Genomic DNA, 21,310 nt, shown 5'->3' with positions numbered 1-21,310 from the left:
TATGTTCGCCATGATTCATGTTCATTATTACATGCAGCTTTCCTTTTTTTAGCCACATATATATAATGATCGAACAGTGTATGCAACATTTCACCATTCGAAGAAAGATATTTGAAAATTTTTAAAAGAAGAAAATCGAATTTTTGTCAATATTGAGAGTTGTCGTATGGTCCCTAAATTAAATATGGCAAGCAGAAGAGTAAATAACATTGTCAGAAGGATGTCGCCTTCCTCTGTCCTACCCCTTTTAGATCGTTGTATAATATAATATAAATAAATAATTTTAACAACTATTGCTGCAAGTTAACTGTGTATATCAATGTCTAAACATTAATTCTTTAAAGACAATGAAATATTATTTAATTATGTTTTTATATAAAATAACTAAAAGCACTACAAGGATTAATGAAAATTTGTATAGAAAACCTTTACTCCTCCTATTTATCTTCTTCACTTCCAAGGATTGATTCCTCAACATTTTGATCATTGCATTTGATGACATGATGCCACCTTATTTTGAACCATTTTACTTAACTCTAGGTTTCCTGTGATTTTGATGATCAAGTAAGTAAACTGTTTTTAAAATAATGTAATAAGAGGGTCTATTTATTAGTTAAGAGATTTATATATATCATATCACATATACTTGTCTTAATTAATGTAACTACTCAGTCCATAAGTTATTTGTACATTGGGATTGGTTTTTTATTTGATTACAACATTTCCTTTCTAGAAATTAAATAATTTAAAAATTATTTTGGATAATATATATGGGGAATATTCGATATATTGATAGTGTATTTTTTTTATGTTACAAGTAATCTTAAAATTTTGACATGCGTAAATATTTATTTTTAATTTTTTATATTCCCATAGAACATTTGTCAATCTTTTAACCTACTTGTAGAATCTAAAAATTTAACCGATAATATACCAAATAATTTCTCGTGTATATTATATATATATCCAACATTCCAATTCCAAAGTTTTTCAATTTCCTTATTTTTCTCACAACTTATGGTAGTTGAGTGTTACTATCTCCAATTAATTCCAAATCTATATTTAGCGAAAAGAAGTTAAAATATATTGTTAATTCTTATATTTTTATAAAACTTGAGATTTAGTCTCTATATTTTAAAAAACAAAATTAAGTCTTACTGCTTTTTTTATTAAAAATCTCAATCCAGTCACTAAAATTGTAAGTATTTTCTTTCAAAAGTTTCAATTTAGAATTTTCATTAGGTCATCCTCATATGACATGACATATACAAGGACTACAAACACATTTTAACCAAATTAATTCCATTTCCAACAACTATTACGGTAAATTAGCATTTGGTACACTGATAATATATATTTATTTTTTAATATTTTATTATATAAACACTTATTATTAATCTAACTTTATTTATAGAGTCTAAAAACTCGACTAAAAATATACCAAAGTTTATTTTATGGCTTTTACATGCGGAACAAGTGTTGGAAGAATGTTCACTAATGCATTAAAAATAGCGTATAAAGTTGTCGACTATTACATTAATATGTTAAACTCTAAAAACACACCCGACAAAAACCCTTTCCATAGCCAAAGTTATCATAATCATAGAGCCTGCTGCTCCCGATTAAGGGAAAACTTATGCTTCTATTTCTAACTACATTATTCATTTTCTTACATTAACGTTTGCATCAATTATGATAAATAATGGAAAATCGAGTGTAATAGTATGATATATTCTATTTTTAATGAGAGAATTAATTTTTAAATTTTGGAGATAATGTTATTAGGAGGGGTACCCATGAACTCTAAATATAGAAGAAATTCTAAATATAAATTGTAAAACGGACATGGAAAATACCAAAAAGTTAAAATGAGTTAAATAATTTGTTAACTTTTTAGTATATGGATAATTATTTGATACATTGATGATGAAATTTTATAACTATATAACTGAGTTTAAGAAATTGTCATATGTGTTTTTCCCTCTCTTCTTTTCACAACTTTTTCAAACTAAACTTTTGCATAGTTGGTAGCGGCCTTTGGGCCGGTTTCTAGTTGCAATTTCTCCAACATTTTTTTGTAGTTTTAATTTATTTTTAATTCAATCTACAATTTCAAGGTTTTATTCTATCCAAAATTTCGTGTTTTATTTTGTCCACATTTTTTGTGGTTTTTATTTTGTCCACTCTGTTTTCTTTGAAGGCAGTGGTGGTTTTATTCTTAATTTTAATTTTTAGTCATGTTCTAGCATATATGTGAGATTTGTCAATATTAGGGTGTCGCTAGATCTATTAGGAACTGTTCTTGAAGAGCTTTATCATGATATGTCATAGTGATAATGATAGATTTGAGATGATGAGGAGAAGGAGAGACCTCTAGTGCATCACTGATGCAATGACTATCTTGGGGCTTTTGATGGTTTTTTCTTCGTTGATTGGTATTCGTCATCAGGTTGACTTGATGATGGAGAGGCTAGGATGCGAATTCCAGCGATGTGATCAAGTGATGCATCTTTAGTTTGTTTCTAAATTATTCCAATATAGCCGTTACTGTCAATTTGTCTTTCTCTTTTTTTTAAGATTATTTAACAAACATGACATTTGTACATTAGTTTGCAGTGATTTATTTATCGTTTTTACTATATATGTCTTTGTATTATTGGTTAATAAAATTTTCTTTAAAAAAATAAATATTTATATAATTTATTGCACATTAAAATTTCAAGTTGGTGAATACAATTGGTAGAAATTACTATTATCTTAAATAAAGGTTGGTTGGGTTGGATTATTGAGACAACTTACCCTCCAGCTCATCTGGGACTTCATTTCACCCATTTATGCTTTCACAAAACGAAATAGTTGTGTAATGCAGGATGATAACCCTTGTAGTTTTATGCATTTGATTTCTTAAGTATGTTATGCAAACAATAATGCCAACTTCTGCCCATTTTGCCATTCTCTCCAACTATTTTTCAGATGCTTTCATATTTGTTCTTTTTCAATCTCGATCTCTGCTCTACTGAAAAGCATTATTTACCTATACCACCTGTATTTGGAGGCTCTTAAATGGACTCTGATGTTGAATTATTGAGTACCCAACTAAATAGTAAGATCACCATTATTCTTACGATACATACACACATGTTTATGGGAGAAGAGAAATGAATTTTGTTGACTAGTGTACATGTTAAAATGGTAGGTTATCTATCCATATTTCAAGGCCTGCTTGATTTTGGAGGAAAAAGTTTAGAATATATGCTGAGCTCAAATTTTATCAGAGCTTAATTCCACCAGTTTTAAAATTTATATTATATTATGTAATTTGTAAATATTAAAAATATATTAACTTATTTATATTTAAAAATATAATAAAATAAAAATATATGTTTAAATGTTAAAAAATGATTGTAAAATAATTAAAATGTAATTAAGTTCTTAATCAAAATAACACCCAATTAAACTCTTTTAATGATGAATTGCATTCAATTAAGTCCTTGAAATATAGATTTCCATTAAAACCCTTGATGAGTCATTAAGTGTGTTGACGTGGCAATTAATGTGAAAATGATGATGTGACAGTTGAGGTGAGAAAATTTCTTTAAAAGCTCTAGAAATACTAAAATTATTTTTAAAATGGTTAAAAATGCGAGAAAAATCAAAATATTCTTTAAAATTATAAAAAATATATAAAAATTCAAATGATATGAAAAAAAGACCTTTAAAATCAACCAATTTAATAAAAAAATAGTCCAAGTAATGGTTGATCTAAATGGTGCATCTATAAATGATGGTAAACTTTTTCAAAAAATTTAGAGGTGTGTTATAATGTTAGCTTGAGCGCTAAACTAATATTCAGTTATTTCCTTAAAGCGACGATCAAATAAATCAACACAATGAGATCCCCATATTTATGATTTGAAAAAAAATTTTGACTCTTAATTAAATTCAATATTAAAAGTTTTAGGTTTCTTATGCAATAGATAAATGAGTTTTTTTTTTGTATAAACAGATTTCGGTAGATGTAAGTTACAAAATATGTTGATTTTTTTATTAAATGTATTGTTTGATTTTTTAACTTTTTCACAATTTTTCCATTTTATTTTTAAAACTTCTTGAGTTTTCATTATTTCTCATATTATTTTAAAAAAATATTTCATGTTGATACAAGATACAATAAGGGAGGAGTATAATAGGGGTAAGGAGGAGATTAAGGTGGCGTGTTATGGAGGTCCGTTCACCTGTAAAGACTGAAAGTTAGGACAAGGACAAGAGGACAGGCTAATTAAAAAGATAAATGTTGAGAGTGACTTTAGGGTGCTAAAAAGGCGATCCCTTGTTCATAGTTTTCCAAGATATTTATAGGAAACAGGCTGATTAAAAGGATAAATGTTGAGAGTGACTTTAGGGTGCTAAAAAGGCGATCCCCTGTTCCTAGTTTTCCAAGATATTTATAGGAAAAGTCCTCTTATCCACTGGTATAATATTGGCTAGATAAATATTTAATCTCGTTAAATGTGTAATGAATAATCATAGACACATATTATGAGATTCTATCAGTCTGAGGTAGTCAAGCCTAAATAGACTATTTATTGCATTGGAAGTATGTTCAAATTAGGATAACATTCTCCTTTAAACTCGGGTGGTAGGTTCCATTTGAAGTGGGACGGGTGGTAATGCTCAGGAAGTCAATGCATAGTCAACGATGTCTCTTGGGTTGACACATGTCCTCTTGGTGAAGGGATTTAGTTGACCTGTAAATGCTGAGAGCCAAAACAAGGACAAAAGGACAAGCTGATTGAGAGGATAAATGCTGAGAGTAACTTAAGAGTACTAAAAAGTCAATCCCCTATTCATAGCTTCCCAAGGTATTTATAAAAAAGGTCCCCTTGTCCATTGGTATAAAATTGGCTATACAAATGTTTAATCTCGTTAAATGTGTAATGAATAATCATAGGCATATATTATGAGATTCTATCAGTATGAGGTAGTTAATCTAAAGACTCCTTGTTATCTTGGAAGTGTGTTCACATTAGGATAGCATTCTACTTTAAACACGAGTGATAGTTCCATTTGAAATGGGACGAGTAGTCATGTTTAGGAAATAAATGCATAGTCAACAATGTCTATTGGGTTGACATATGTCCTCTTGGCGGAGGGATATAACGATATAATTTTTTTTAGAACTTTCACGTGTTCTCTTGGCGGAGGGATATAATAATATAATTTTTTTAAAAAAAATTAGCTTTTTTAGGTTTTTTCTTTTAACATTTTTAAGAAATTTTAAAGAAAGTTTTATAATTTTAAAAAAATTAAAATTTTCAAAATATATAGAACTTTATGATTTTTTTAATGTTACCGACCATGTCATCATATTTTCATGTCAGTTGTCATATTAACTACTATGTCAACACTTAACAGCCTATTAGGGCTTTGACAGAAAACTATATTTTAAAGAGCTTAATTAGGTGCAATTTAAAATTGAAAAGGTTCAATTTGTTGTTGTTTTAATTAGGATTTTATTAATTTTAATTATTTTATGAGAATTTTTTAGCTTAATTTTTAGCATTTAAGCCAAAAATATATATAATGGTGGAAGAATAAATGTATATATATAGGATTACTCAAATTTTTTTTATTTTTGAAAGGGAATTCATTAATTCATTCTATGAATGGGACCATACAAATTAAGAGGGGAGGGAAACAAATACCTGTCGTAGGCGGTAAAGGACAAGCTCCATAACACAACAAAAATTTTAGCCTCATCATGAAATGAACATTATGGCACGTTGATAATTGGCTCTGTCACAACTTAAGCATGGCATATTTGCTGTGATTGCAAGCACTTAATACGATATAGAAATCAACCATGAATGGTCTAAAGTGGCGAGCAAAATCAACAAAAGAACTGAGCTTTCACCAAACTTAAGTGGACGGCAACAAAACTATCCCCAAAATCACTTGCAAAAGCAAGATTAAACAACATGCTACAAGAGCAAACGAAAACTTCTAAAAGTAAAAACTTATTAAACAATAGAAAACAAACAAAAATACATATAAAACTTAAGACAACACGGGTCCAAACTAACTCGTGAAACCATTTATTATTTTGAAATACTCTCAAAACAAAAACAGATTAAAAAGTCAAATAAGAGCCACCCACTTTCCAAGAGGAACTGGTAGTGGTTGGTGGAGTGTCAATGGCAACAGGTATCGTCATCAATCCATAACAACTTGTGAAGATAATAAAAATACCCACAAAATAGATCTGCAGAAAAAAGAGAGAAGGCGCGTGGAGTGAATGAGGAGAAAAAAGAAAGAGAGGGTTGGTGGGAGGGTGAAAAAAAAACTCTACAAGCTGCAAAGAGAGAAGCCACATGAAGTGAATGAGGAGGAAAAAGAAAAAAAAGGGTTGATGGTGGAAGAAAAAGGTGGGATGTAGCTAGCCCAGAGGTTGGCACCGCCACTGGACAAAACAAAAGCAAAGTAGCAAACGACTTGGAGAAAAAAAGAGAAAAACTTCTAAGGTTTTACAGAATAACTGAGTTTTGAATAAAGATAAATTGTTTTTAAAATTTAAATAAAATTATATAGACAGACCTAAACAAGCTTGAGGTAGTTATTTACAAACATTAATAGATTTAGACAAAATTAAAGGTTCATATTTTATGTTGGACTATATTAGAGGTACTCATGGGCTGGATCAAGTCAGGTCTAAGTATGATAATAACACACTTTATATCTGTTCAAGCTCAATTTAGTTCAGAATATGGGCTTAAAATTTTACACAAACTTGCTCATATTTATAAATGGTTAACCCAAGTCCATTTTAGGCCTACCCATTTTTTTTTAATTTAAAAATTATATTTATATTATTTCAATTTAATAATTTTATATGTTTTTATTTATTGAAATTTTATACATAGTGATCTTAACATTTTTAATGTTTACATTATAGTAATATTACTATAAATTTAATTTTTGTGTTAAAATTACATATTAAACAAAAATAACATAATATAAAATATTACAAACTTAGAAAAAGGACCAAGTTGAGCAAGGCTTAGCTCATATTTTAATTAAGTCTAATTTTTGTTGTTTAGGCCCATTTTTCGAGCCTAATATTTTTGTCCAACCCCTCCAAATTTTTAGTAAACCTTCAAACTTAGATAGATAACCCAACCTATGAACCGGTCTAGACTAGATGCAAACTTATATATAATATTAATAGTATATATGGGAATAGCTGAGAACACCCATGAACTCTATTGACTTTGCCTATATATGCATGCAAAATACTTGAAAAGCATTCCCTATGCCTCTTTATCCTTGGACTAGATGGACATTTTTAGTAAAAATCACATCATTGTTCAATCTTATTATCATCATCATCAACAACTTTTGGGTACAAAAATTCAATTCAAAGGAATCTTGGAATAGTTTTCTGTGCACTCAAAACGATCAGATTCTGCCTTTTGCTTTCTCTGAGAAATAGGAATAAGGGATCACAGTCTAGAGAACACTAATTTGATTTGTTATTGGTGAAGTTGGAAATAATGGGCTTTCCTAATGGATGCATGTTAGAGATCTCAAATTGGAAAAAGAAAAAAAAAATCCAAGGCCATCTAGAGGAATAAATCATACATAACGTGAAGAATTTTCCATTACATTACCGTCCAAGTCACCAAGTCATGTTTGGAGCAAATCTTGCTTCTCAATCTCAGCGTAGAGAAACACACAAATGAATGCATGAAATCGCAACATAAACATGGGGTTGTAATCAGGTTGGTTTGCGCAGTCATTTTTTAAAACATACTACTATATATTTGCAATCTCTATTTATAATCAGAGTTAGAGATTGGCTATGATTGAAATACCTTCATTGAAAAGCTGGATTATTATTTTATGAAAAAGAAAGAAGAATAACGGCAGATAAAAAGTGGGAAAATAACATAAAAATTTCCAAGTACAATGTAATGAGATAGAGGCAAGGTATAAAATCAATTGGTTAGGGAAGTAAGCAAAGGAAATCTTTTTGAGCTTTGTTGAACAGTGCTTGTAGATTCACCAACTCCTACACGTATTCTCCAAGTTATGATGATTTAAATACAAGGGAACCTCTGTCTTCCCTGGCTGTCTTCAGGTCTCCCCTCGAGGATGGCATTGCCCCACAGTTCTACTTTTCTATTTTTCTGCTTCTGCATTATCCTTGCATCAGGTATATTTCAATTACATTACATAATCACCCCAGTAATTAAATTTCTAGAATTTGGTCCTTTTCATTCCAAGTTACGGTTTTCAGGGTATTTATTTCATCTTTAAGATATCATATTTAATAGATTTCGGGTTTTAATTTCAGTATTTGCAGCATTTTTTTCTAATCTCAAAAACCAACCTTTCTAGTTCCGAGAAAAGTACATATAAGTTCACTTATATTTTTATTTGGGCAGGTGTAACAAAGCCTGCAAATGCAAAAAATTTTACACTAGTGAATCAGTGCAAAGAAACAATATGGCCTGCAATAATCACCGATGGAGGCAACTTCCATGGTGAAGGCTTTACCTTGGAATCAGGTCAGACTGCCTTCTATAATGCCCCGAATGGGTGGAGTGGCCGCATATGGGGTCGGACCGGTTGCAGTTTCGATAAAAATGGCAATGGCACGTGCCAAACAGGAAGTTGTGGCACTTCAATAAACTGTACAAGCGCTGGCAGCCTGCCTGTTTCCATAGCCGAATTCACCCTAGGTGATGATATCGATTACTATGATGTTAGCCTTGTAGATGGTTTTAACTTACCTATTGTGGTCAAGCCTGGTGGTGGTAAGGGAAATTGCAGCATTGCTGGCTGTGATGGAGACTTGAGGCAAAACTGCTCATCAGATCTTGAAGTTAAGAACAATGGGAAAGTAGTCGGTTGCCGCAGTGCTTGCGATGCCTTCAACACCGATGAGTACTGTTGCCGTGGGGCGTATAAAGATCCTGTCTCATGTTTGCCTACAAATTTTTCCAAGAGTTTCAAACAAGTATGCCCTGCAGCATCAAGCTATGCCTATGATGACCGCGTTAGTATCATAACTTGCTCTGCATCAGATTATTTGGTAGCCTTTTGTGCATCAAGGTAAAGCTTGACAAAATTCAAAAAACAAACATATAAATCTAATAGTATTGTGAAAAGGGTACTTGCCATGGTTTATTTTGATCAATGAAGTAATGAATTGCTAATGACTCCAGGAACAATACAATATGCACCTACCAAGATCAGAAGTTTGTTTGCAACAGTACATCAGAGGGCTTCAAAGCAATCTCTCAAAGTTGGAGGAGTTGGATGTTGGCATTACCATTGGCTTCCCTTTTACAATTTTTCCTTTAGTAAACTCTGTTCAGCTGTTTCAGTTTTCATCATTCTGAAATTTGAAAGGATGTTATTCACCCCCCCCCCTTTTTTTCCAGATTCTTTTGGACAGATGAAAACCTTGGAAGAGAAGGTAAGAGAACAGGAAATATGGGGTTTTCTCTGTATTTTCTCAGATACCAACAATCATGTTATCCCCAGGGCAATCCATGCTAATATTTCACTTAGATTCATAACTAGATTTTCATGGTACAGGATAGGCGATTTAAAGATTTTCATATTTGAATTTAGAAATGAGTAAATTTAATACAATGTAATTCACCCATCCCTTCATGAGAGAGAACAGGAGACCAGCCTCAATGCCCCATCAACTAACCAGAAATATTCAAATGTTACCCAATTCTCGATAACCTTTTCATACTTCATCCTTACTATTGGTACACTGAGGCAACTTGTCTAGAGCTAAATGATTCAGCTAGTTCTTTCTATAGTAAAAAGAGTAGGAAGGAAAAACTTACAGTAAACAAGTCTAGAGTAAAAAAAAATGTACCATACAACAACAAACTATCCATTCTCAGTTCATCTTAAAGTGCAGGGCCAATCTCTTCCCTTAGGATCTTCACAGCTTCTGAAACTCCATCCTGAACATGAAATAAATTTCAGATAATCTCAGTATCCTAACAGGAACCAAAAATTGAAGAAGAGAGTGAGTAAATTGGCAGAAAATTAGCCCCCACAATGGGGTTGGTTGGGTATGGATGGGAAATTGGGATTTGTGCACGTGTCTCAAACAATATGTATCATACAAACTACAAAGTTCTTTGAAATGCTGATCTGCCATCCAAACACCAATCCTTCTCAACAAGGATCTTTTACGAAAATGGTGAACATTATCTGCCATCAATGTATCATTTCTATTGCCATATCCGGGCTAGTATTATATGCGGTACACCAAGTAAATGCATAATGCATCAATGATAATGATTAGGACCATTAATAACGGCAGATTACACAGAGGATTGATCGCAAAAGTGAGAGACATCACTGAAGTAAATGTGTTGGCATTCATTTATGGAGATTAGGCTAATAACTTTTTATCATATCTACATAGTTATTACTGATCTAATATTTCTTAGCTTTGATTAAATGAATGGACAGGAAAAATGTATCACAATCGGCAGCCATTACCTCAGGAGAAATCCTTTTACCAATTTCTAATGCACGTTCTTTGATTCTAGGAGATAATGCATCATGTATTGCTTGTGATAGAACATTTGCTGCGGCCCTGATACTTGTTTCACTAATATTTTCTGGAACAAGGTGGTTTCTTCTCAATGGTTCTGGAGCAACTCCAAGCCAAAACATTTTCTCTGCCCAATAGAATTGATCCAGCACAAACGGACATATAATCTGCCATGAAATGATGGTTATATTTGAGAAAGAGCAGTAGGGAAAGAATAGGATGACAAACACCATAACCATACACAAATACAAATATAAACTACAATTATAAAAGGAATGCATGTAGACTCCAATGACCTTATATTCAGATAACCGAAACTGCTGTTGCATTTCATATAAGATGCTTATTACCTTTTGCTAAATGTCCATCACAAGTATCAACCTACCAAATGCTAAAAGAAAAAATCTGCTCAAACAATAATGGGGATATGAAACAATGAGTATAGTTGAAAGGGTTTAACATGCAATTGACCTGAGGGATACCAGCATATAGAGCTGCAGCAGTGGATCCACTGGTTATCCATTGAAGAAAATAAAGCAATTAATAAATCAGAAGTAATTTTTTCTATGCATTTAACTGAAATAAGAAGTCATAAAGAAAATAAATATGAGGGAAAAACTCTCACCTCCCTCCATGATGAATTGCAGTTACACATCTCGGGAACAGCCAATTATATGGTATCATACTAATGTTACATGATAACAAGACAAGCAAATTTCAATAAGAAAGGTAAGGTTGTAGAAGACAGTTAAGGAATGTGTTAGGTTTTAAAAAATCTAAAAAGCTTATTATCCACATCTTTCTAGAAACACTTCAGATCTGTACCATTGAGCTCTGTAAGAAATTGTGCATTGTACAATTGTTACTTTCTAAATCAACAAATCTTCAAGTAAAATCTTCATCCTTTTTTCTGGCATCCAGATGAAACTAGAAATACTCACCCTGAAAAGCAAAACAGCCGACTATCAAAAAGAGATAACCCCTTTTGAACCGACCATCTTTGCTTCGAAATAGAAGATGCTTCATGGGCAACTTCCTGGACTGCTGCATCTAATGGTTCATAGCCAGCTGTAAAAAGGATAAATCTGTGACATGTAACCTCTAGAACAGTTCGGACAACCTGTAGAAAGGCTCGAGGATTCCTCATAAGCCCCATACTGCAAACAGAAAAAGAACCCTTAGTTCAGGAAAGAAACAGAAAAGGCACTCTAAAGCTATTATCCATCAAGGAATCATAAAATAGATAACCCACACGGATGCATAATAGGATCCATTTCAGCTTATAGTTCCATCATATTGTGTATCAAACTGGGTTTTGTCATTATTTAAAACTACAAAAAGAAAGGTTACACAAACACCAATATACAGGGATAACACAATAGTTTAGGGAGATAAAAGGCACTTCCTGCAGACATCTAAGATATCAGACAAAGCTTCAGAACCTACCTTCCAATAGAACTTAGCCCTATGAAAATAGGTGGCCTAGACAAAGGAGTCTTTAGAAAATACTGTAACTCAGCATGAGCTGGACACATGTCATCCGAGTTTAGATGCCGTGTGGAAAGCAGTGTTGAAATTTGTCCACATTCCTGACAGGAAAACTGCCACTCAATAGGGAGGAACCAAAAGCCACAAACCCGAATATTTGATGGCCAATAATCTGTTAACACATTGATATCATAAGCAATCCAAATATGAAGAAGAAGGAATGAAACAGAAAAAAAGGTGAATTTTTACAGAGGTTAGCAGGATCAACCAGTTACCAGAAAACCTCATCATAAAAGGCACTCCAACAAAATTCAAAAAACTATGAAACACTGCCAAATGTTCCACAAAAGGAGTCTGAAACAAGAAGTACAGAAACTTAGGAGTTACCAGGGCACTCAACAATTTCTTTGCTAAACCCATACCTGTTAGACAGAAGTATTTGATAATCAGAGATGGGTGTCATGTATTCATCTTAATACCTTTCTCTAAAGACATAATTCCTCCAAAAATAACTGATGAATGGATTGCATGCCTGTCTCATACTTGTTTCAAATATTCTATTAAATCACAAAAAAGCCTCTAATATCATGTCAACTTCTCATAGCAACACCGATACAAGTGTTCTCTAAAAGAACTTATTCCATAAATTCAAAGAATTTTCAGAAGTACTCTCCATCTAACTTTATAATGAAACACTATAAAGTGCTGCAACCCATTAACAACTCAGTTGGATAATAAGAGGGATACACTATTGCAATTGATTGTTCAATCATACATAAAGTCATTTAATTTCTAGACTTTCTATGTGAAACAGCATGACTTACAATAGTAGGGGAGATGGTGGCCTATCGTGCCAAGTAGGAAGACCTGTTACCGGGTCCTGCTTAGAATATCAAACACTGTCATAAATTAGGTAGTTATGAACTGCATAATAAGTGATTGAGCTCCAAAAGAGAAGTACTAACTGTAAAAGGATAAGGACTCAGATTCAAATCCTCACTTCTCCAAGATTCCCAATTATCACTAAAAAGTGGCCACATCCAATGAATTACATCTTTCCAGCAAACCTGCGTTCATAAAAGAATAAGGAGTTAATATGCGAGATAAACATATTCATACAAAACGACAACAAATAAAAACAATTATCATATCAGAGTGCAAAGGGAATAACAGTTGATCTGTCTGAAGCATTCAACTTATAAGATTCAACTACCTTATCAGCGGGAGCTTCCTGGAGATATTTGTACAAAAGAGGAAGTTCTTTTCTGAAGTAATGCTCAAAGAATGAAGGTGCACTATACAAAAAATTGTTAACAGAACAGATTATATTAGTTGCAGATAGATACATACCCAGGCCAGCCAATAAGCCAAATGGAGAAAATCATAACATGTAACTTCTTTACCAAGAGCTTTACACGCCAAGTTGTTGAAAAAAAAAACAGATATAATTAACTTGAATTTGAGACATTGACAATCATTCAGGATTTCCCTTGTTCTTTTGATAAATTCATTGGACTAACCCCGACAAGTGAATTCCATTTCCAGGGAAAATATAGTTGGCCTTTTTCTCCAGAAAAAGAGAACTGATAACATAAAAAACTCATTTATTAAGATGTAAGATAAAATTCATTCGTTTACCTATAAGGAACAACATAAGGAGCAAGAACAATACAACGGACATGGAAAAGTTCTGCAAGGCTCCACCCTTCCTGGACAATCACAAGAATGCAATCTTAAAGAGAAATTGAATCATCACCCCTACAGTCTTAAGTTTCAATAAACCAACCACATCTAAATAATAATTTTGAATTGTTCACTTTATAAATCAGTGACAGTAACTATTAACTTATCAAGCAAAACAAGTTTAACTTAATTTTTTTTTTTTCTTTTTCGTCCAAAAGAAATACCAAAGCAAAGAAATTTATCCCAATAAAATCACCCTCCAAGCATGGATCATCACCGAATAGCCTTTCAACTGCCAAACAGCATTCTTTTCTTTGTTCTTTTGCAATAATGTTTTTCTGCTCTGAAAATTCTAATCCCGGTGAACCTGACAAAACAATAACATGAATTCACAGAAAAAGATATAACATGGAAACGGAAAGGAAGCAATCGAACTAAACCTGTCTTATCATCAGTCCCATTACTAGAAAGAACAGGTGGCGAAGAAATTGGAACAAAAATTATATTCTTTTTTGCCAAATGTGAACTTAGATTCTACAAGAAAGTAAATCAAAGGTTATTGTTTTTGCTAATTTTACAACCAAAATAAATAAACAAATAACAGAAGTGCAACTTTTAATTAATTGGTAATTAAAACTTGGAATGAGAAAAAGGATCACCTGATGTGCCGAATGAGTGATAAAAGCGACGTCGTAACCATTCTGGTCCGTAGCGAAAGCTGCAGCAATGGCCTGGAATCACCAATAAAAAAACTGAAACCAAAATTGTTTGCTTTACCATGGAAAATGGAACAATTTTGAGGGAAAAAAATCAAAAGAGCTCCCAAAAGTTGCATTTTTCTATTAAATTACAGCAATAGGGTAGACGTCGCCTTTGGTGCCGAAAGCCATGAAAACAGCGATTCTTTTCGTCCTCCCCTTTTCCTTCTCTCCCTCCATTTCCCTTGAATATAATTTTTCCCAACTCAAACTGAATTTGGGAAGCCCAGAAGAATGTTTGGGACCAACAGTGGTAGAAGTTACAAGGAATGAGCCAGGCGTCCTTGGTCCCAAAATTTTCGACAATTTAACTTATGGCCCCAAAAATATTAAAATTTTCTCCTTATATGTAAGGCCCCCAAAAATGTAAATTTAATCTGATGGCCCCAAAAAATTAAAAAATTTCCCTTGATATCATATAAATATATATTACAAAAGGCAAGGGATAAATATCAAAATACTAGTTCAACCTGAACTTTGATTCGGTAACTTAAATTCCGATTCTATTTTGTAGACATTTAACATATGAGATTACATATTAAATCAATTTTAAACGTAATCCATAAAGAAAACATGCTTGTGTATATGAAAATTGAGTTATCCCTCGTGCCAATATCAATTATCATTGATGGACAAATGAGTTTATTACTTCCGATTTGGAGAAATCAACAAACGTCCAGTTTTATTTTTGATCTAGTGGTTACTTCCGTTTGTTCCATACAATTTTAGCTTAGAAAGGGAGAAAACAGATACTCTTACAGGGTTAAACCGCCCTCATACCAAAAATCTATGTCGCTCATTTTACAACACACACATGCAACCAATGAGTTCCATATTGAAATGTCTGGCAGCATCCCCTGACTAACCATCTCTTCTAACCAAATCACAGCTTCATATTGCCTACCCATTGAGCAAAGCCCCTTTATAAGTATGTTATAAGTTTCAGCACCAGGCCAATGAGATTTGATCAGCATCTCCTCCAAAACCCCACTTGCTTCAACAAATTTACCATCTTTGCACAACCCATTCACCAAAATGCTGTATGTTTCTTTGTCAGCTACACAACCAACCTGCTTGGCCATCTTCTTCAAATATCCAACAGCTACTTCTGAATCCCCTGCATTACAAACGCATTTCAGTACAATGTTATACAACCTGACACTTGGAACACATATTCCCTCTATCATATCCTCTTCAATTATTTTCACTACTTCACTAACTCTCCCTTTCTTACTCAAAGCTTCTGCCTTCGCTTCATACATGGACAATGATGGCCAAAACCCTCTCTTACGCATTTCATCAAGCACTTTCTCACCCTCATCCACTCTACCTTCACCATATAAATCAATGGCCATAGCACTGTAGCTACCCATACTAGGAACTCCACCTCTTATCAAGGCTTCATTAATCAAGCGTTTAGTGGCTTCTGAATCTTCCCCACCTCTACATTTACTTAAATCAAGTCGTTGTCGACAACTGTTAGGAGCCTTTAAACCCTTTCTCAAAACCTTGCCAAGAATTCCTAAAGCTTCTTCAACCTTCCCATTATCACATAAAGCATCCAATAAAATCCTATAAATCACGATATCTTCACCACTACCCTTTTGGGAAATCCTCCAAAACATTGAATATAGCAAATGGATAGCTTCATCTAACCTCCCATCATCACATAAACCCTTCATTAAAATCCGATAACTTTCTCTATCAGGGTAACAACCTTGAAAATCCATTTCTTGAAAAATATTCAAGGCAAGATCGGATTTTTTAAATTGACAAAGCCCTTCCATTAATAAGTTCAATGATTTCACCCGAGATTTCACTTCCAACCTCCAACAGTTATCCAAAAACAGCTTATGTGCTGCTTTAAAATTAGACTCCTTCAGCACTATTCCCAAAATGGTATTAAAAGATTCAGTAAAATTGACACAATTGAATTGAGGAATGCTGTTAAAGAGACTGACAGCCTCATTTACCATTCCAGCTCTTGCAAAAGTTCTGATAGCCCCGACAAAAACTGAGTCTTTGCACTCACAAGAATCGTCTTTCATTTGATCAATTGCTTGCTTCATCTCTAAAATTCGACCAGAGTTCCCAAGAATGTTGATCATGGTGGCATAAACGGGACCATTGTGACGATAGTTGGGGTATTTTTGTTGGGCTTGGTTGAAGATTTGGAGCGCAGTTAATGGGTTCTTTTGAGTTGATATAATTTGAGAGAGATGTGTTGGAGTTAAAAATCTTGGCCATCTAATGCTCATCGCCAGCTCAAGCTTCTTTTTGCAATTCAGAACTTGAAATTTGAGTTTTAATATCAGTGAGGCATTTAACCAAACAGCTGGACTACCAGTGAACTATTCTGGGGACTCGGGTATAAGGAGTTCCCCGTATTTCAAAATTTTCTCAAATAGTTGTGCTGCCCACCACTGGCGGCCACCGTCTCCGGCTGAAAAAGGCACCATAAGTTTTCTCTCCTTGAGCTCTAATATATGCTACCTGTACATATATACACTCAATTAGATATTAACCAAAACGTAATGCATCAGAACTAACCAAAATATATTTATTCTATACCCTACACAATTTTTCTCTAAGTTTTCTCCAGTTTTTTCATGTGCTTGAAAAAACCTCATATCATGTCTAGATTTGAGAACCAAAATACTTGAAAAGAGAAATAAAGAGGCTTAACAGCATAGATAGCCATGTTCCAGGACAATGCTAATCTTATTTCAATTCTATTGATCAATCAATAAGGATGAAAAATCAAAATCAATCTCAATTTCGTTTAGCAGTAAAAACCCTATTAACCATCACCAACATATAATTAAAATTAAACAAATTACCATCACTCATGATGCCAATACCATAGAGTTATCAAACAAAACTTCTCAATATAAAATGCTAAAAACAGGATTACGGTCATTACAAATTAGTTAATTAGTTGTGATCTAAAGACCATTAAATAAAAATTAAACTAAACGGGTGAAAACTAAAGACCATTACTATTCATTAGTTTTGAGAAATTAATATTAGTGTCATTTTATATATTGGAATGACTTAGAAGTCTTAATTGAAGCAACCAATATATACCAAGGTTCTTAGAATGGAGATTATGGAGTAAGGTATGAGTTAAGAACTTGTTTGATCATAGATAAAGTCAGTTATTTACTTCTTGTAACCTAGCATCTAAAACTAAAGACAATAACAAAGTAGATTAAGGTATACGTTCATACTTGGCTTTTAAATATGTCATGACAATATAAATACATGTAACAAACAAGGCACAAAAAATAGCACTAAAAATAGCCTAGAACTTTAGGTAATTCCAATCATTGTTATACGATCTTTAGATCTGCTAAGAAACAAATGCAAGGCACTAAAAATTTGGAGGTGGTATCACAGTCCATGTTAGTCTTTTTATATACTTAATTAACCACCTATGGCTATTATTCAAGGTTCAAATTAGCAACAACATAAAAAGTGTCTCGTGACAAAGAGGACCCTAGTCTCGAAACTTGTACCCCAATGTCTTGAGACATATCATCATCGAAGCAAAAATACTTAAATAAGGAAGACCTGTCTTGAGACATATACTTGTTGTCTCGAGACACATTGGATTTTTAATACTTCAGATTGGATTTGAGTCCCGTCTCCGTTTTCGACCCACGTAACCCCAAGACTTGATAAATGAGAATACTCTATATCTTTAATTCATGTCTTTGGATATAGATAATGATTGATTTGATTTGTATGACAATTTACAAGATGAATTTGAAATGTTGCATTGAGTTAGTCAAGGTTGCTTCGGCAACCAAATGTGACCTCTCGCACTTGGATCCGTCAACTAGATCGGGTGTAGAGTGTTACATTTAGTGTTTAACCAATTACCACAAGTCTTTAACAGCAGCATTATTTGAAGGCAAGCAGCAGCTATTCAGTGCAGCAAGTAATTGGCGGAAAATTGCAGAGCAAATGACAAAGTTAGCAGCAAACAGTGGGGAATTTTATTGGTACCATCATCAACTTTGAGTCATGACACCAGCCAAATAAAGAAGGCGCCATTAGCTAAATATCTTGAGTATCTAATAATCTAAATGACCAAAATTGATTGAATGAATTTTATATTCAGAAAAAGGTTAGATCCGTTAAAATAATAAATCGGTCAAACAAATTGATAATCATTACATAATTTTATTTTTGTCCATGCATAAACATGGAATTTTCCTTGCAATTAAGAGTAAAACAGAATGTTTAATAACTTCAAGATATATGAGTATGTATCTATATATACTTGATTATTAATAATAGATCAAATTAAAATTATATGTATTTATTTTTAAAAAGTAACACCCTTAAATTAAGTTTTGAGTTTACATGGATTAGTGGATGGGCTTCCTATTAATGCCTGATTCCCACAATGTCGCACCCACCATCAAGCTGACTCATTTTGCTATGGATTAATGGAGTGTTTGTCTTTGGATGGGTGCCTGCTTTCCTAAAGTTGCAACATGGGTTGAACTAAGGTATTCATAATACAACACCAGAACTTCTTCCAAATTTCTCATTCAATCTCAAGTCTTGGGTTTGATATAAAAAAATTAAAAATCTATATCCAATAAACTTATTTTTATTAAGATTATATGTTTTTATAGCTAAAATTAAATAAAAGTGACATAATTTGATTCATTAACAATATGATATACTATAAATCACATCAAACATCAAACTTCTTAACAGATTTTAGAAAGCGGGAGAAGAATCAAAGGTTAATAGGTTACTAATAATAAAAAGTGACGAAAATTTAAAAGTACAAACAGTAATAAGAAGAATCATATTTTGTATTAGGTGATTTTGAATTTAGAAGTAGAAAAGAATATAATAACAACAATAGAGACTAACCTCAATCACCAACACTCCAGCTTTTCAATTCCACGTCTCTCCTTGAAGAAAACCCAAACTTTACACTAAAATACTTGAATAATTTTTCAATGTCATCAAGCTTTGAAGCTAACCCGCAAAACTAAAGCAAACCTAAATTAAATCTGACCCAAAAAATGAAGAACTTAGCATAACAAAAAATACCAAACTTCATAATTCACTGATATGTATACATATAAGCAATTAAAATTCTGTTTAACTGATTAAAAAACAAACGTATCATGCTTTAGAAAAGCAAAATAAGTTTATTAATAAAGCAGTGTTGTCAAAACAAAACTACTGAAATTCAATTACAACAAGCACCCTTACAGACCCAAAATTCAGATAAAATTTCAGCAGCAAATTCATTTCGGTACACCAGCAGACAACATAACAAGGCAACCAAATTGCTAAATTATAACAGCAATTCCTAAGAAGCCAACGTAACAAGCCATTTTTTATGCAGAGAACTCTACTTGATGGAGATAGGAATCAAGTTCAAGAAGTTGAAGTCATCTAAGAAGATGCGCATGATTATAAAAATAAAGCGATTTTTTTCTTACAAAGATTGACAACTCTACTTCCGACTTATAACATTGTGACTATATTTGTTGCCTTGCCAGTTGCCAGCCAAAACAGTCAATTATTTTGCAAAAATGTATCAAACAAACTCAAGCCAAAAGACAGCATTTCCATCAAAAAAAGAAGAAAAAAGGAATAAGTCATAAGACAGTAAATTTTAATACTCGAAGACGAAAGAAGGCAAAAATCGAAAACAGCCTTGTTAGAAATCAACTGTTTTCCCTTCTCTTTATCTTTTAATTTCTTTGTTTTTTTTTTTTTTTTTGCAATGGCCGGCGTATACAATAGAGGAAATTGAAGAGCGCCGACTGAAATCACACATCAGAATTTTAACTCATTCAGATTCGATTAATTAGAATGTTACAAAAGGACTAAATACTTCACCTTCGTCAATCCCGCGTATGAAGTACTCCACGACAAGAGAGAATAAATTGAAGTTCGACCAGCAGAGAAGAACCATACAAGGGCGGCACCAACGAGCAGGCACACCGACGAGGACGAAACTGAAGCTCCAGCGGCGAAGAAGAGACAGCGGGATGTGATTTGGGGTTTCACTTTTAGACGGATTTTTGTTATTATTATTATTATTATTATAAGTTTTTGGTTGTTGTACATTTGGCAAATTAAAATTACAGTAAAAGAAAATGTCATGTCATTTTAAATGCTTACACGGTTTACATGTTTAAAAAATAAAAATAAAATTATTTATTAAAGGAATCATCATTTAAACCGACGATTAATTTGGTCCGTTGGTAAAATATACTAAATTATTGATGCAATCCGTTGTGTAAATTATTTACCTTGACAGTTTCAAACCGTCAATATAAGACTGTCAATAAATTGTCGAAACCATTTTTTGAAACAATTGAGGTCGACTTTGATTTTGAAAATGAAAAAAATAAAAATTGTCACAAATCCTTTTTAATGATGTGTGATCAGGTCGCCTCGAAAAATAGTTATTTTAATAAACAATTTGATTTATTAAAACAATAATTTTGGTCTACAAAATTCAGAAAAACGAGTTCGGGAGTCGGTTACATACGAGGAAGGATTAGCACCCTCGTGACACCCTAAATTAGTACCTAGTTGATTAATTAGTGTCTTAGTGTCGAAAATTAAAAATTTTGACGAGATTTAAAATACGATCCTTTGTTAAAATATTAAAATTTTTCGATAAAGGGGCATATTTCACATTAATCAAGAATGAGAATTACGTCCCGTAAGTTAGGACACAATATCTTGAATTCCCGATACGAGAATAAATGCCAAAAAATTTACTTATTTGAAAGATATT

At 32.7% G+C, this 21,310-nt stretch overlaps 3 protein-coding genes across 7 annotated transcripts; 1 reads left to right on the top strand and 2 right to left on the bottom strand.

Moving 5' to 3' along the window:
• Positions 1–8,090: 8,090 nt before the first annotated feature.
• On the top strand, positions 8,091–9,445 carry LOC105762996 (pathogenesis-related thaumatin-like protein 3.5). The gene is made up of 3 exons (XM_012581001.2): positions 8,091–8,212; positions 8,445–9,114; positions 9,228–9,445. Exons 1-3 carry the CDS (start codon positions 8,152–8,154, stop codon positions 9,364–9,366), a joined length of 870 nt encoding a protein of 289 aa, XP_012436455.1. The 5' UTR covers positions 8,091–8,151; the 3' UTR covers positions 9,367–9,445.
• Positions 9,446–9,607: 162 nt separating this feature from the next.
• On the bottom strand, positions 9,608–14,906 carry LOC105762994 (sterol 3-beta-glucosyltransferase UGT80B1). 4 transcript variants are annotated; one of them, XM_052625398.1, is made up of 15 exons: positions 14,614–14,861; positions 14,422–14,493; positions 14,203–14,296; positions 13,987–14,129; positions 13,718–13,788; positions 13,293–13,374; positions 13,045–13,146; positions 12,904–12,962; positions 12,467–12,501; positions 12,038–12,251; positions 11,533–11,748; positions 11,217–11,276; positions 11,063–11,102; positions 10,537–10,758; positions 9,608–9,989 (listed from the first exon to the last, which is right to left on the bottom strand). In XM_052625398.1, the coding sequence occupies exons 1-15, from the start codon at positions 14,698–14,700 to the stop codon at positions 9,933–9,935; spliced, it is 1,554 nt and encodes a 517-aa protein (XP_052481358.1). In that variant the 5' UTR covers positions 14,701–14,861; the 3' UTR covers positions 9,608–9,932. The 4 variants fall into 4 exon arrangements, 3 of the variants coding, with proteins under 3 accessions (XP_052481358.1, XP_012436450.1, XP_052481359.1); XM_012580996.2 differs by having other exon boundaries at positions 12,904–12,959; positions 14,614–14,855; XM_052625399.1 differs by lacking the exon at positions 9,608–9,989 and having other exon boundaries at positions 10,611–10,758; positions 10,942–11,102; positions 14,614–14,906.
• Positions 14,907–15,175: 269 nt separating this feature from the next.
• On the bottom strand, positions 15,176–20,592 carry LOC105762995 (pentatricopeptide repeat-containing protein At1g05600). Of its 2 annotated transcripts, none has more exons than XM_012580999.2 (3): positions 20,401–20,592; positions 19,417–19,559; positions 15,176–17,013 (listed from the first exon to the last, which is right to left on the bottom strand). In XM_012580999.2, the coding sequence occupies exon 3, from the start codon at positions 16,776–16,778 to the stop codon at positions 15,276–15,278; it is 1,503 nt and encodes a 500-aa protein (XP_012436453.1). In that variant the 5' UTR covers positions 16,779–17,013; positions 19,417–19,559; positions 20,401–20,592; the 3' UTR covers positions 15,176–15,275. The 2 variants fall into 2 exon arrangements, with proteins under 2 accessions (XP_012436453.1, XP_012436454.1); XM_012581000.2 differs by having other exon boundaries at positions 19,417–19,481.
• Between the last annotated feature and the right edge of the window lie 718 nt (positions 20,593–21,310).

Source organism: Gossypium raimondii, chromosome 12 (genome assembly GCF_025698545.1).
Source record: "Gossypium raimondii isolate GPD5lz chromosome 12, ASM2569854v1, whole genome shotgun sequence".
NCBI lineage: Eukaryota > Viridiplantae > Streptophyta > Magnoliopsida > Malvales > Malvaceae > Gossypium > Gossypium raimondii.
The sequence above is the reverse complement of the archived record's forward strand: the minus strand, read 5'-3'. Positions and strand labels throughout refer to the sequence as shown.